We start from the raw sequence: 12863 nt of genomic DNA, 5'->3' as shown, positions 1-12863 counted from the left end.
TTCAATTCTTGCCTTTTTAATCCAGAAAGGACAAAACTACAAGACAGGAAGTCATTAAACCAGAAGAATGACTTCCTCTATGTTTCTCTTTAAGGGAGAAGGCGATCCTCTTTATGACTTCACGTCTTTCAGTGAATCTTTATGAATGATGAAATCCAGCAGATTTCCCTGTTAGATACAGGTCTAATACGAGTCCTGCAGCACTGCAACAAAGAGCTGTAGGCTAACCAGTGATTACAGCATGGAGGTGATGTGATAATTCAGAGTAATGTGAGCTGGTGATGACTGAAGAGCAGATTGAAGCACGGCCTCGTCAGACTTGGTTTACGGATCCGGCTCAGCCTCTGAGCCGAGCTGCAGGTTCACGGGATCGCCCTCAATCTTTAGTCTCTGCAGCCTGAACTTTGAACTCCAGAAATGTGAAGTGCTGTATGTCCATGTGTCCCTCGCAGAAGCAGCAGGTTTTTTTGGACCATCTTAGCCTTAACCTTAGGAACCGCTAACATGCAGCAGGTCAGCAGAGGTCCTCTCAGAGGTTGCGTTAGGCTTCGCTGCGTGCTAAAGATGTTAGCTTTCAGCTCGAGTCTCCTGCAGACTTTTTGGTTTTACATTTCCTCTTCGGTTTCTTATAAAGGGGGAGATGTGATCCTCACTCTAACAGTGGAAGTAGGGCATGCTAGGAGATTGTTTTATCTCTGATCTGCCACGCTTTAAATAAAGTGGAAACACTGTTCAACGTTCATAGGAAACTATTCAGCTCTTCACATACAGGTTTGCTCTACCATCGGTTTGCACTGGCCTTCATTTTCTGCAGGATGGCAGAGGAACTGCAGCTCCTGGTGCCCTTCGATGGAGGCAAAGATGGCATACAGCGAGCTACAGAAAGAAGCTCCTGCCCGTACCTGCACGCTAGAATGTCATATTCCCGGGGATGTGGGTTAAGCTCTGTGGTGTAAATGAGAAGAAATGCAGCAAACTGTCAGTCACTGAAGGCTCAGTGACATCAGCACATCATCTCTTCCTGTATTTTTTAGCACGTGCTGAGCGGCGTGCAGTGACTTTCCTCTGGATTAAAGCCTCTCTGGTTGTGTGATGCAGCAGCTCTTTGCACAGCTGGCCTGCTTCCAGTTGTGCAGTCGTAGTGGCTGCAGCGAGGATGCTAATCCAGCATGACGAGCCCGGGGAAACTCCTCCTCTGAGAGCTCTCGTTAATGGACAGATGTGGGTCAGTGCTGCCACACAGACTCAGCTGCAGAGGTCTGTGGATTCCCCTGCAGTGTTTCACCTTTTTGTTTCATTGTGCAGCAGCAGCAAAAAGAGCCTGCAGATTTTTATTTCCTCTAATGCTCGGTGTTAGCTTGAAAACCCCCGTTACATGTTCAGCGACTGCACTGTGTTTCATAGTATCTTACCATTGAGTTTGCTGTAGTAATGAGTGTTTAACAGTGGCTCTGAGAGAAGAGAGGACCACGACCTGTTAAAGTTTAATTTGCACTCAGCTGAATATTAAATACAAGGCCGCTAATATTTATTGAAGCCCTTTTTGTTTCTTCTTTATTTTCATTCATGCTGCGCCCAGCGTGTAAAAGCTTTTTCATTTTCAGCTGTGGTGGATTATTTTTTATCGTAAACATCTCTGTTTGTGCTCTGCATGCCGAACCATGCTTCTTATTTTAGACTTTATCCACCCCACCCCAGCCTGCTTTAGCCTTTGGGAGAAGCCTCTGTGGCATTAGAGAGCAATCAATGCTAACCTGATCACAGGAGTCAGTGCATGGGTTTATGGGTCAACAATATAAAACTGCATGTATGAATGCATCTACATTGGGCTGCATACAGAAATCTCTGTAACCCTTTTGTTTATGTGCCCATCTGTGTCGCTGCCTTCACGTCTGTCTGCGTTCCTGTTCAGGCTGTTGTCTCGTTGCAGAGCAGCTCTCATTAGCTGAACATTTTCCACAGTCATATGTTTACTGCTGAATTATGCATCGTATTCCTATATTCCCGTACGAGGGAGGATGGCATGTATATTAAAAATAAAAGATTTGGGAATTCTGTGATTTTCTCTGATGTCACTGGGGCGTTTGTGTAGTCCCGCCTCCTCTCTGCCTCAGGTGTGAGAACATGATCCAAACCCAGCGTCTGTGCTGCTCCTGGATCTGCTCGCTGTTTGTTGTGTCCTTGAATCTGTGTGGAATAAAAGGCAGTCACAGCACTCAAGATCTCATTATGGAAATTGCCAGGATCCTGAGATGCTGATTAGAGCTCTGCTGAGAGCTGTGTGTGTGTGTGTGTGTGTGTGTGTGTGTGTGTGTGTGTGTGTGTGTGTGTGTGTGTGTGTGTGTGTGTGTGTATACCTGACAAGACTCTACTCTGAGCTCCTGAGTGACCCAGACACCCTGCAGGCTTGTATCCGTGATCTCATCCTACCCAGAGCTCGTGGTCGTAGGTGAGGGTAGGAATGTAGATCCGTCAGTAATCTCACACCTCACCAGCCTGCCGGTCTCTCGCTCTACGCCCCCCAATACTCATGAGCAGAAACCCTGAGATGCTCGAAGTCCTCTGCTTGGGACAGCAGCTCCTTCCCAGAGTTACTGAGGTGGAGGGTAAAGGTGGAGTTTGTTGTTCGTGACCTTAATGCTGACTCAAAGGCTGAAGTCTGGCTCAGTAACGACGTGTTTTAGTGATGATCACAGTCCACTCAGAGCCATCAGGGAGACTCAAACAGGCAAACATGAAACAGACATTTTTAAATTTCTTACATAAAAGGATAATAATTAAATTATAAATGTGAACATCTGCATCTTGAAGTGCTGGAAGTGGAAATCACAGCTCATTAAGTGCAGCAGCACACAGGAGCAGAGGTTCTTAAATAAAACATGAAATATTGAAATAACCTCTGGTTTCAGATTGCTCTAATTTTTGGAAGATGTTTCACCTCTCATCCAAGAGGTGGAGAGACCCGGGTGTTTAACCCCTGGTGGGGGTCGACCCACGTCATCATCACATGAGCCAAGCTGTGAAACGGCGCGTGGGTCATTACTATCAGGGGTTTGGGGTGAAAACACTGGGAGACCTTGCTCCACCCCATCATGTGACCTGTTGAGGTCACCTGAAGACCTTACTTCAGGAAATATCTGTTTAGCAAAGACCAGATTTAATCAGAAGTGTCACTTTAATGAAGGTGAATGTTTTTCGTTCTCAGCGATCCATTTAAAAAGGAGTTATTTCAGTGTGAGCAGCAGCGAGTCGTGGAGTTTGTGCGGCGCTGTGTTTCATCCACACAGCAGGTTTTCAGGGAGGAAACTCAGACAGATTTGTTTTTGAGCTGGGCTGAGCTGCAGCATCCAGTGTTTTAGGATGCGAGGTGGAGGGAGCGGCGTGTCGGCGTGACGCTTCCTGCCGCCGGCGAGACCCGCAGGTGCAGCTCGCCGAGCAGCAGCAGCGTGTCCTGTTTGATTTGGCGTCTGTCCCTCTGAGCCTCGTGCTCGCTGTTCGCTCTGATGTTCGGGGGAATCTGATGCTGACACCGACAAAGAGGTAAATAAATAAAAATGGTTTCAAACGGCAGGTAAACACAGTTTGATTCATCCAGGTGAGTTTAACAAGCATGCGGAGCGAGAAGCATCTTCCTGTCAGGTTGTGCACTCGCAGTGCAACACGTCTGCAGTGGGTGGAGGGAGGTGGAGCAGCTCGATGGTGGTGTTGGTGTCCCTGTGGAGAATGCCTGTCTGTGGCAGGTTTTTTTGTTGGTAATAAATCCTGAAGCTTTTGATTGCTTCATGTCATTAATGATGCATTATTGGTTGGGAGGAAACATCTGTGCTCCTCGTCTGATCCCATCTTTTTCCTTTCTTTTGTTTGGAGACGAGACGCTGCGTTAGACATCACGGATGCCAAGAATGCAAATATCCAATATTTGTCACTGTGGAGAACAGCAAAAACCCACTCTGCCTGTAAATCCGACCTTTGTGATGGGGTCATTTTTAACTGAGGAAACAAACTGACGTCTGTCAATCAGAGCTGAGCTGGTTTTAGTGCTGCAGCATGAACCCTTCATAAAATCACATCTCACTTCCTGTTAGAGCTTCAAAGGCTAGAAAAGAGTTACTGAACTCAGAGAGCCCCCCCACCACCACCCCCACCCAGCGCTGTCACACTCCATCGGGGGTGGAACGGTTCACAAAACCCACGGTTCGGTTCGTATCGTACTGTCAACACTCCAGAAGTGCCAAACATCGGAGAATCCGTCATTTACAGCGTCTGACTTCTCTGAGAGGCTGTTTGAGGGCCGTGAGGAGCAGAAGTTCTTCTTTCCTACCTGACTCTCTGACACACCGGGCCACGTCTTCATGGACGAGCCAACGTGTTGGATGTGCTGCACGGCGCTTACACAGTCGCAGTTTTATCCATCGCGCGCTGTCATCAAAGTAGCACTAAATCCAAACGGTCCCACACAGCAGGAACGATGCTGATACAGGTGCGTCCTCGAACTCTGGGATTTCCTCGACCTGCTGCACGGGACACTTTACCCTCCCGCCACTTCATTTGTGATACTGCTGCAAAGCTTTTTGTGGATGGGCTGAACTGAACAGGACGGATTTTTCTCATGAACCTTGCATCCCTATACTCCATCATAAATGACTCCATCACAAAGACCAGAAATGTATTTTATTGGCTTTTAAAAACGGTAAAATGTGATTTTATATTTTTGGTCCACATGAAGAGATAATGGCATAAACAGTCTGGATTCAGTTTATGGACCCTGACAGCGTCCTCTAAAAAACAAAAACATTTGCAGAGATATGAACTGTATGTGTGTGATTGTGTAGGGTTTGTGGTTCACTTTGCATTATTGTGAGTATTTAAAATAGAAAAAGTCAATGAATCATCAGCAGTAATAGTTTATACTGAGGACCAAATTTCATTGTGACAGGTGAAAAATGAATGAGAATGATGAGAGAAACATTTTTGGTGACCTTGACCTTTGACCTTGAAAATGAAATCATATTCTTTGGGGCCTCTAAGGAACATTTCCACCAAGTTTCGTCAGTTTTGGTTCCAAACTTTCTGAGTTGTATTGCTGACTGACGGGCGGGGTGGAAACATCACCTCCCTCCCCCCTGTCGGTGGGCTGTTTTCTGATTGGTCTAGAGTAAAGTGGAGCTGTTCCTCCTCCTGATCTCCTGCTCTTCACGTTAAACATGTTTCTAACAGTGAGCTCGGTGTGTGCAGGAATCCCTGAGAGCCCAAAGCTCAGGCTGCACTGCTCGAAACGCTCAGTTTGTCACAGTTAGTTCTGCTCTTGGATCTGTATGATGTCACAGAGAAGGGACAGAAGCCCCATCCATTTTTGCTGTAAGGGGCAGCCAATGAGAAGAAAGTTGTCTTGAAGGGGGAGGAGTTTCAGGCAGGATGAACTGAGCGGCTGGACCGGGGCCCAGTATCAGATAAATGAGGATTATTGTAAACTGTGACTCATGCAAAGCCGCTCTAGAATAATGGGTGTTTCTCTCAGATGAGCTGATGCATGAATATCTCCTGATGCTGTGCTGACATCCTCCTGCTGTTGGCTCTGAACCGCTCGGTTCGGCTGATAAACTGAAATGTTCTCTGTCTCTGTTTTTCCCGCTCAGGATGACAGCTCAGTGAGCAGCGAGGAGGAGGCAGAGATGAGCGAGCCCACATGGCTAGCAGCTGATCTGGGAGCGGTGTCAGACCTGAGCCCATCGAGCCGCAGAGAGAGGATGCGCCACAGTCCGCAGAACGCTCACGGCAAAGAGGACGACGGTAAGAAGCGTTAAAGTCACCCGAGTGCTGCTGCGGGATGAAAACATCGCTGTGTCTTTGGAGATTACGGTTGACTCTGTGAGCCTGAAGGTCACCGAGCGTTTGTCAGCACCGTGATCAGAGGTGATTATTGAGTGCGAGCAGATGGGGATCAGAGCTGCAGAAATCAGCTGTTCTTACTGAAAACAAGAAGTGAGAGGCAGCGCTGCTGCTAATCCCTGCAGCTCAGGATCAGATGCTTCCTTTCAGCTTCAGCCTGTAATGTGCTTTCTTTAAACTCTGAAACATCCGACCGGAGCTGCTTCTTCGCCCCGTCGTGCATTCAGTGGTGCAGGGAGCTGCGATGCTGGCCTAACATCATCATTCATGTGCTTTGGTTGTGAAGAGATGAGTAAAATAACAGTAAAGAGAAAAAAGGCAGGCAGGAAGTTCTTCTCACCTCTGACGGCATCATTTCGATCGTCCTATCGAGGGAAGTGACAGCATTGGTCTTAATTTGGATGTTTCAGAAGCTTCTCTGTTAGCTAAGGGAGGTTCGATCGGTGTGTCACATGATCCTCTTACATCTGTGCCGTTTTTCTGACGTCGCTTTCTGGTACGCTTACCTGGAGGACGAAACACGGCTTTCTTAAACCTCTTGAAGATGCTCTCATAGTTGCTGATCAGATGCACTAAAGACCACTGCAGCAAAGAGGGGGAAGATAAAACACAGAACTTCAGGGAAATCTGAGATTCAGATTTGCCAAGATTTGAGTCTGTTTTACTGGGTTTACAGAGATGATGTGCTGTGCAGGAACGTGTGTTCACAGTGCTGTGAGCGTAGCTCTGCACATCTGTAAAGCTCTGTGATTTGGTAATAACGAGCAGACGTACAGATTCAGACTACGTGGAAGTTTTGAGCAGGAAGCGATGAGCCGAGCAGCAGGCTCCTCTTAAACACATTCAGTCAAAGGTGCAGACTTCCTCCTTTTTGAAACTGTGACTGTCTGTTTGGATGTGCACACATAATAACTGAATGGATTCACAGTCGTGGGCTGTGACTGTGACGCTGCTGGAGGCTGTAGCTGTTGGCTGAAGCCAGCAGAGACTTTAATACAAGCAGTAAAACCAGTTCAGATCGAAGTCGTGGGAGGAGCCGCCGTAAACGTTTCTGAACGGTGATTAGAATAAGCTCGTTATCTGTGATGCTGCATGCGGGCTTCAGCACAGGTACAGAGCTTTGGGAAGAGGAGAAGAACTCCTCACACTCCTCAGCCTTCCCGGGAAGGTCTGTCCCAGGCTCCTGGAAAGGTGGGTCTGTCCATTAGCTGAACCTGAGATCCAAGAGGAACAATGTGGTTTCCGTCCTGGTCGTGGAACGCTCTTCATCCTCTCGAGGATATTCGAGTGTGTGTGGGAGTTTGTCCACGTGCATTTAACCGCATCCCTCGGGGTATCCTGTAGAGGGTGCTGTGGGAATATAGGGTATCTGGCCTGTTATTACAGTCCCTGTACAGCCGCAGTGAGAGCTTAGTCCGCATTGCTGGCAGCGAGTCGGATTCGCTCAGAGTAGAGCCGCTGCTCCTCCACATCGAGAGGAGCCAGTTGAGGTGGTTCAGGTATCTGACTAGGATGCTTCCTGGGCGCCTCTTGGGTGAGGTGTTCCAGCCATGTCCTACCAGGAGGAGGCCCCGGGGCAGACCCAGGACACGCTGGAGAGATTAGATCTCTTGGCTGGCCTGGAAATGCCTTGGGGTCCCCCTCGATGAGCTGGTGGAGGTGGCTGTGGAGAGGGAGGTCTGGGCTTCTCTGCTTAGGCTGCTGCCCCGTGACCCGGCCCCGGATAAGTGGAAGAGGATGGATGGATGAGAAGAATTCGTTAGGCTCTGGTTCTCCTGCCTTCAGTCTGTCTTGGTGCAGGTGCTCCTTGGTTGCTTCACACGATGCTCCTGGAGCATCAGTGCAGCCGGGCGGGTGGATGTGGAGGTGAAGCAGAACAATCCTGCAACAGTGCTGCAGCTGTTTGATCCTCGAGGAGAAGTGAGAAGGAATGAGCTGAGTTTTGTTCTGCCTCCCCACCTTTACCTGCCCTCCTCCTCTCACACATTACCCCTCTTTAGTAACCCCCCCCCCACTAAAAGGCTTCCCGTTGTGAGGAGCCCCCACTTTGAAGACACTCGTTTCTTAATGCTGCAAGAATACCGGCAACCATACCGAGAGGTGTGTGTGTGTGTGTGTGTGTGTGTGTGTGTGCGTGCAGCTTGTTAACACACAGCACTGAATACTGACTCACTTTAAGGTGTCCCTGAGTGTGGAGGTGTGTGTGCTCCTTCATCAGTCGGTCCTTCTTCCTGCTCCTCCTCCATCCTTCATGTGAAAATGAAAGAGAGGAGAACATCGTTTACATGCTGTGTAATCTTTATTTAAAATCTCCAGAAGGACCAAAAAGGTTCTATTTATAAAACTGGAAGCAAACAATATTTCATATATTTGCCCAAAATACCACAGTTAACTTAAACTCCCTGCAGACTGACTGATCTCTGCAGTTTGGCAGACAGTAACGTGAATAGTAAAGTTTTGGGCTCCGTGCTGCTCCTGAGGTGTTTTATCAGAAATTCAAATGAAGTGAAACTACGACCTGGACAGGAAGTCAGAGGCCTTCAGTCCCACAGTGTGAGCAGAAGCTCTTCCTGCTTCACTGGAGGGGGGCAGATTTGGTGATTTGATTCCTTTTTGTCCTTATTAGGAAAGATTCTCTGTATTTAATGTCAGAGGAGGAGGAGGAGGATGCTGATGGTGCTGGGGACTGTTCACGCTGAAATGAGAGCATTGCATTGTGGGGTTGGAGAGAGGCAGCTGGAGGTAGTGAGCTGTGAGACTACAGTAGGTGGCGGAGTGTATAGGGCCTTGTTATTAAAAGGTCAGCGCGCTCCCTACACCTCATATAGACGCCAGAGGAGGGTTGTAGGCGTCCAAATGCCACGGCTCTCAGAGGAGCTGAGAGGCTCGGGTGAAGTGGCTTTCCTGCTCAGTCAGAGTCCAATCCAAGAAGGGAAGAGGCAGAAAGCCTCCTGACCTCTAATGCACACGAGAAATCTGCGACAGGCTCGGATGGATCGAGAGGAGGGCGTTAAATGTACCTGTGATTGCTTTGCTTTCACAGTGGACTCTGAGCCTCCCGCGGTTTCCACCTCTGATTGCCGTCTTATCTGAAAATGAAGAAATTCTGAGCCTCGAACCTGAAAGTTTTTCACCTTTACATCAGTGTGAGGACCCCTCCGTGTGTTCCCTGTCAGTTTACCATCAGCAGTGCTTTGCAATTATTATCATGGGCCCGTCCCCCCGCGCTCAGCTCTGAAAAGGCCTCTGAGAGCAGTGCTGGTCACGGCTCCTGCTGTTTCTGCACTTTCATGAAGCTTTAAAGTAAAAGCTTCACTATTTTAAACTCTTATTGCTGCGCTCTGGCAGTGCTGAAAGCCACTAAACTGTGAGCGGCGCTGGGACTCAGCAGCAGCTCTTTCCTCTGACAGCGAGGAGATGGAGGAGCTGCAGCCAAAGAGCTTGTGGTTGATCTGACTCCCAGTGTTAATATCAGGTGGGCGTTTCCTAACCAGCGAGCTGTCGGGGCATTTAACTGGAGCCGGCAGCTCATTTCTGCACAGCAGATGGTCTGCCGTGTCCAGCTCAGAAGCAGGCAGTAAATCATGTTTAAGAGCTTCTGACCGCCACCTTTGCTTTTCTTCTTATCTCCTCCACTCAGCTTAACAGTGACAGCTGAGGGGGAAAGCTTTTATGATTGGCTCAGGCCGATGGTTTGATACCTGTGGCTGAGGCTGGCTGATGAGATGCCTGAAACAGCCAGTGAGCATGTGCAGTATCAGGCCCGTGTCAATCACTAACATCAGATTAATGAGCAGAGTTGGGGTCGTTACTCTAAAAGTAATAGATTACACATTACTGCTTACTGTTGTTCAAAGTAATGCAGTACGTTACTTTGTTACTGGTCAGAGAAAGTAACCTGTTACACTTCTTTCATGGTAAAGGAAACGTACTGTCTCATAATTATGTTAACAATATAAACCTGAGGCCACCTGCCTGTGTGTGTGTGTATATTATATATCTTTTTTAAATATAGAGTCATTATAAATATTATAATGCAGTTGTCGTGGGCACAGTTAGTGTTTCACCGTCACGCTCGTGTCCTTTCGTTGTATCTCTGCTCCTCGTCTGCTGTGGATGCTCCGCTGTTTTCCTCCTCCCTGCACTCACCCCATCAAATAGTACTAAATCCTAGCTAGTACACGATCATGGACGTTTGCATTGACAAAAACAGGCGTGCTTGTTAATTTACTGTTAACACGATGTAATTTATCAGCAGGGTTTGTCAGCTGTCTTATGAATTAGTCATTAATGCCGGTGGTTTTGGTTCTAAGTACAGCCATGTTGAGTGAGCTCCACGATGTTGGTCCGAGCGTGGACTGTTGATCCATTCCTGTAAAAATGAGCATCGGTGTGAAGATGTGTTTCTCTGATCTGACAGTTGCAATATGAAGAGCCGGTGGCGAAGCAGCGTTAACCTTGACTCGAGCTGTCTGAGTAAATTTATTCAGCTGATGCTGGAGGAGACAACCTTGGACGGAGCTCATGCTGGCCGGCAGCAGAGCTCGATCACCGGATCTGCTCTGCTGTCGATGTTTCGTGACACTCGTGTTCTGCAGCTCTGAGAGGCCTGCATGTGTGCTCTCTAAGCCTCTCCACATCACTCTGGCTCCAAGGGGACTCAATCTTCATAAGTGGCCCCTCCACTGACTCTCATTTCTGGCCAGCAAGCATCCTCTCATCCCTCCCCCAAAGCTTCAGAGAGACATCCACACCAGATCCTCTCTGCTCTGCTGACCCACCCTCCTGAGAAGCTCCCAGCTGAGCAGAGCACCGGGTCTGCTTTCCTGGAGCCTCTCGTTCTGTAGAAAGGAGGCTGATGATGAAGAGGGCTCGTCGGGAGATGGGCTGACATCACAGCACCTCTCCAAAGGGGAGAAAAACAATTCAGAGGATGGAGGGGAAAGAAGACAGGGCGAGAGAGATGACGAGGGTGACATCATGTAGAAAGGAGGAGGGAGAGCATGGAAACAAGGAGAGCTGAGCCAGTATATTGATCTCATGACACACTGAGGTTGAAACTGCCTGCTGCTGCTGTTACAGATGTTCCAGTGAAGCTGGTTTCCCTCTTTTATCTGTAACTTATTTTCCTGGTCCTTGGACCCTCATCGTTATGGATATGTAGGCCACGGAGTTCCCATCTCTCACACTGACAAACTCAGTAAATAACATGCTGCACCACTTCATCAGAAACAAAGGCGCCCCAAAAGCACCTGACCTCACTGATTCTACTGAGAGTAGAAAAGAATCGATCTCACCATCCAAGAGACAAGCAGGAACTTTATGAAGACAGACAGCTCAAAGTGATCAAACTGCTCTTACTACCACAAGAAATTCGCCAATGAGCCGCTGATGCAGCCCACAGGTTCTGTCCGCCATGATTTTCTTCCCACATAATTTACCATAACATTCACTGTAAAACTCTACATGACGTTTGGGTGTCAAACCAGCGAAATGCAGGTCTGTTCTCCAAAGGTGGCAGTACCGTGTCAGTGGAACAGCGGTAGATGTAGCACCGCTCGTTGTGTTCCTGCTTTTTTTAACTGTTCAGTTCTTTATAAACTTTTTGGTTCATGGTGCGAGGAGCAGATTCAGTGCTTCCTGTGGGCCGACTGCTTCAGAGGGGTAGGGGGAAATGAAACACCGCTGGTCAGACCGTCCAGCGTCCTACGCTGCCGTCTACGGGCGAGGCTAGCACTCACGGAGATTCACTTTTCTGAAAGAGGAACAAAACGAGTGGCACTTTTTTTGGTGGAAAAGGTGTTTCCACCCTTTCAGCAGGTTCTGAGGTACCATCGGGCTTGTATTGGTTCATTGTTTTGATGGCTTATCCAATCAGCTCTCAGGTGGTTATTGAACGTGCCCTTTTCAAACAGTTTAAATGACTTCCCACACAGTTCAGCGTAACAAACCATCTGCTGTGTTGGGTTATTTTGTCAGCACTGAGTAGTCTGTATGCAGATGATGCTCTGCAGTTCGTGTCAGACGCTCAGAATCCAGATCTGCAGATCCAGGTCGCTGCTGATCACTTAAACATAATGTGGTCATTGTTTTGATATTTATAAAACAGAATTCATATCATCATACTCTTCCTCTCTGAACCATTTTGTACAAATATTGGAATAATATTGGAATATAATAGTAAAACATAAGGCTTCTTGGTTTGTCCCAGATTGTCTGAACCTGCGTGGTTTCTCTGAAAATGATCTGTATCTAAATCACTGCTTACATATCTCAGGAATTAGCCCTAACCAGGTGGATATTAAAAATATGTAATGCCATATTAAACTGTAACATCCTTTAGTTACTCAACATTTGCCTGTTAGCATGTGGCTAACATGGACCCTGACCCTAACCCTGGATGACAGACTGCAGTGCTCAACCTTTTAACCTCCTACTGTCCACCTGGAAAACTGTAACCCACCCTTGGTGGAGGGCTGAGTGCTTGCTGTGTGTTTTTTACACTTACACATAACATTGTTTGTCCAGTTCTTTTCTTTCTGCCTGCTTTACAGCGTTTGCTGTAATGGGGTAAACAGTTGGTTTAGTGGGCAGCGCTGTATCCAGGGAGACAGATGGACAGGTAGGAGAGTTGGACAGGTGAGCTGTCAGGATACAGTCTTTAAGGATGAAGAGGGAATGTGTGGTGAGGAGAGCAGAGTTCAGCTCACTGCCTGCCTCCTCCCCCTCTCAGGAACAGACACACACATCTAATCTGATGCACACACACATGTAAAGACATCGTGTCACACAGACACACACGTGTGCATGTGTGACAGTGTGTATACATCTGTGTATACATGCTGTCGCAGGCCAGCAGCCCTCCTCGTCTGATGTGGTGCAGCAGGAAAAGTAGGGTGGTGGAAACAAGCGACAGGATGACTTTGATCCCCTCCTCCCTTCATTGCCCCCCACCCCAGCATCTGAAAGCTTGG

The 12863-nt window shown here is 48.0% G+C and overlaps 1 protein-coding gene across 4 annotated transcripts in view; it reads left to right on the top strand.

Annotated features, from left to right (window-relative positions):
* LOC115782780 (nucleolar protein 4-like) overlaps window positions 1–12863 on the top strand; it is a 139992-nt gene that overhangs the window by 79851 nt on the left and 47278 nt on the right. For all 4 annotated transcript variants that reach the window (XM_030733194.1, XM_030733197.1, XM_030733196.1 and 1 more), the window contains one exon: window positions 5637–5790. In XM_030733194.1, coding sequence (XP_030589054.1) covers window positions 5637–5790 — 154 coding nt within the window. The remainder of the gene's footprint in view (window positions 1–5636; window positions 5791–12863) is intronic.

Source organism: Archocentrus centrarchus, chromosome 7, assembly GCF_007364275.1.
Source record: "Archocentrus centrarchus isolate MPI-CPG fArcCen1 chromosome 7, fArcCen1, whole genome shotgun sequence".
Taxonomy (NCBI): Eukaryota; Metazoa; Chordata; class Actinopteri; order Cichliformes; family Cichlidae; genus Archocentrus; species Archocentrus centrarchus.
The sequence above is the reverse complement of the archived record's forward strand: the minus strand, read 5'-3'. Positions and strand labels throughout refer to the sequence as shown.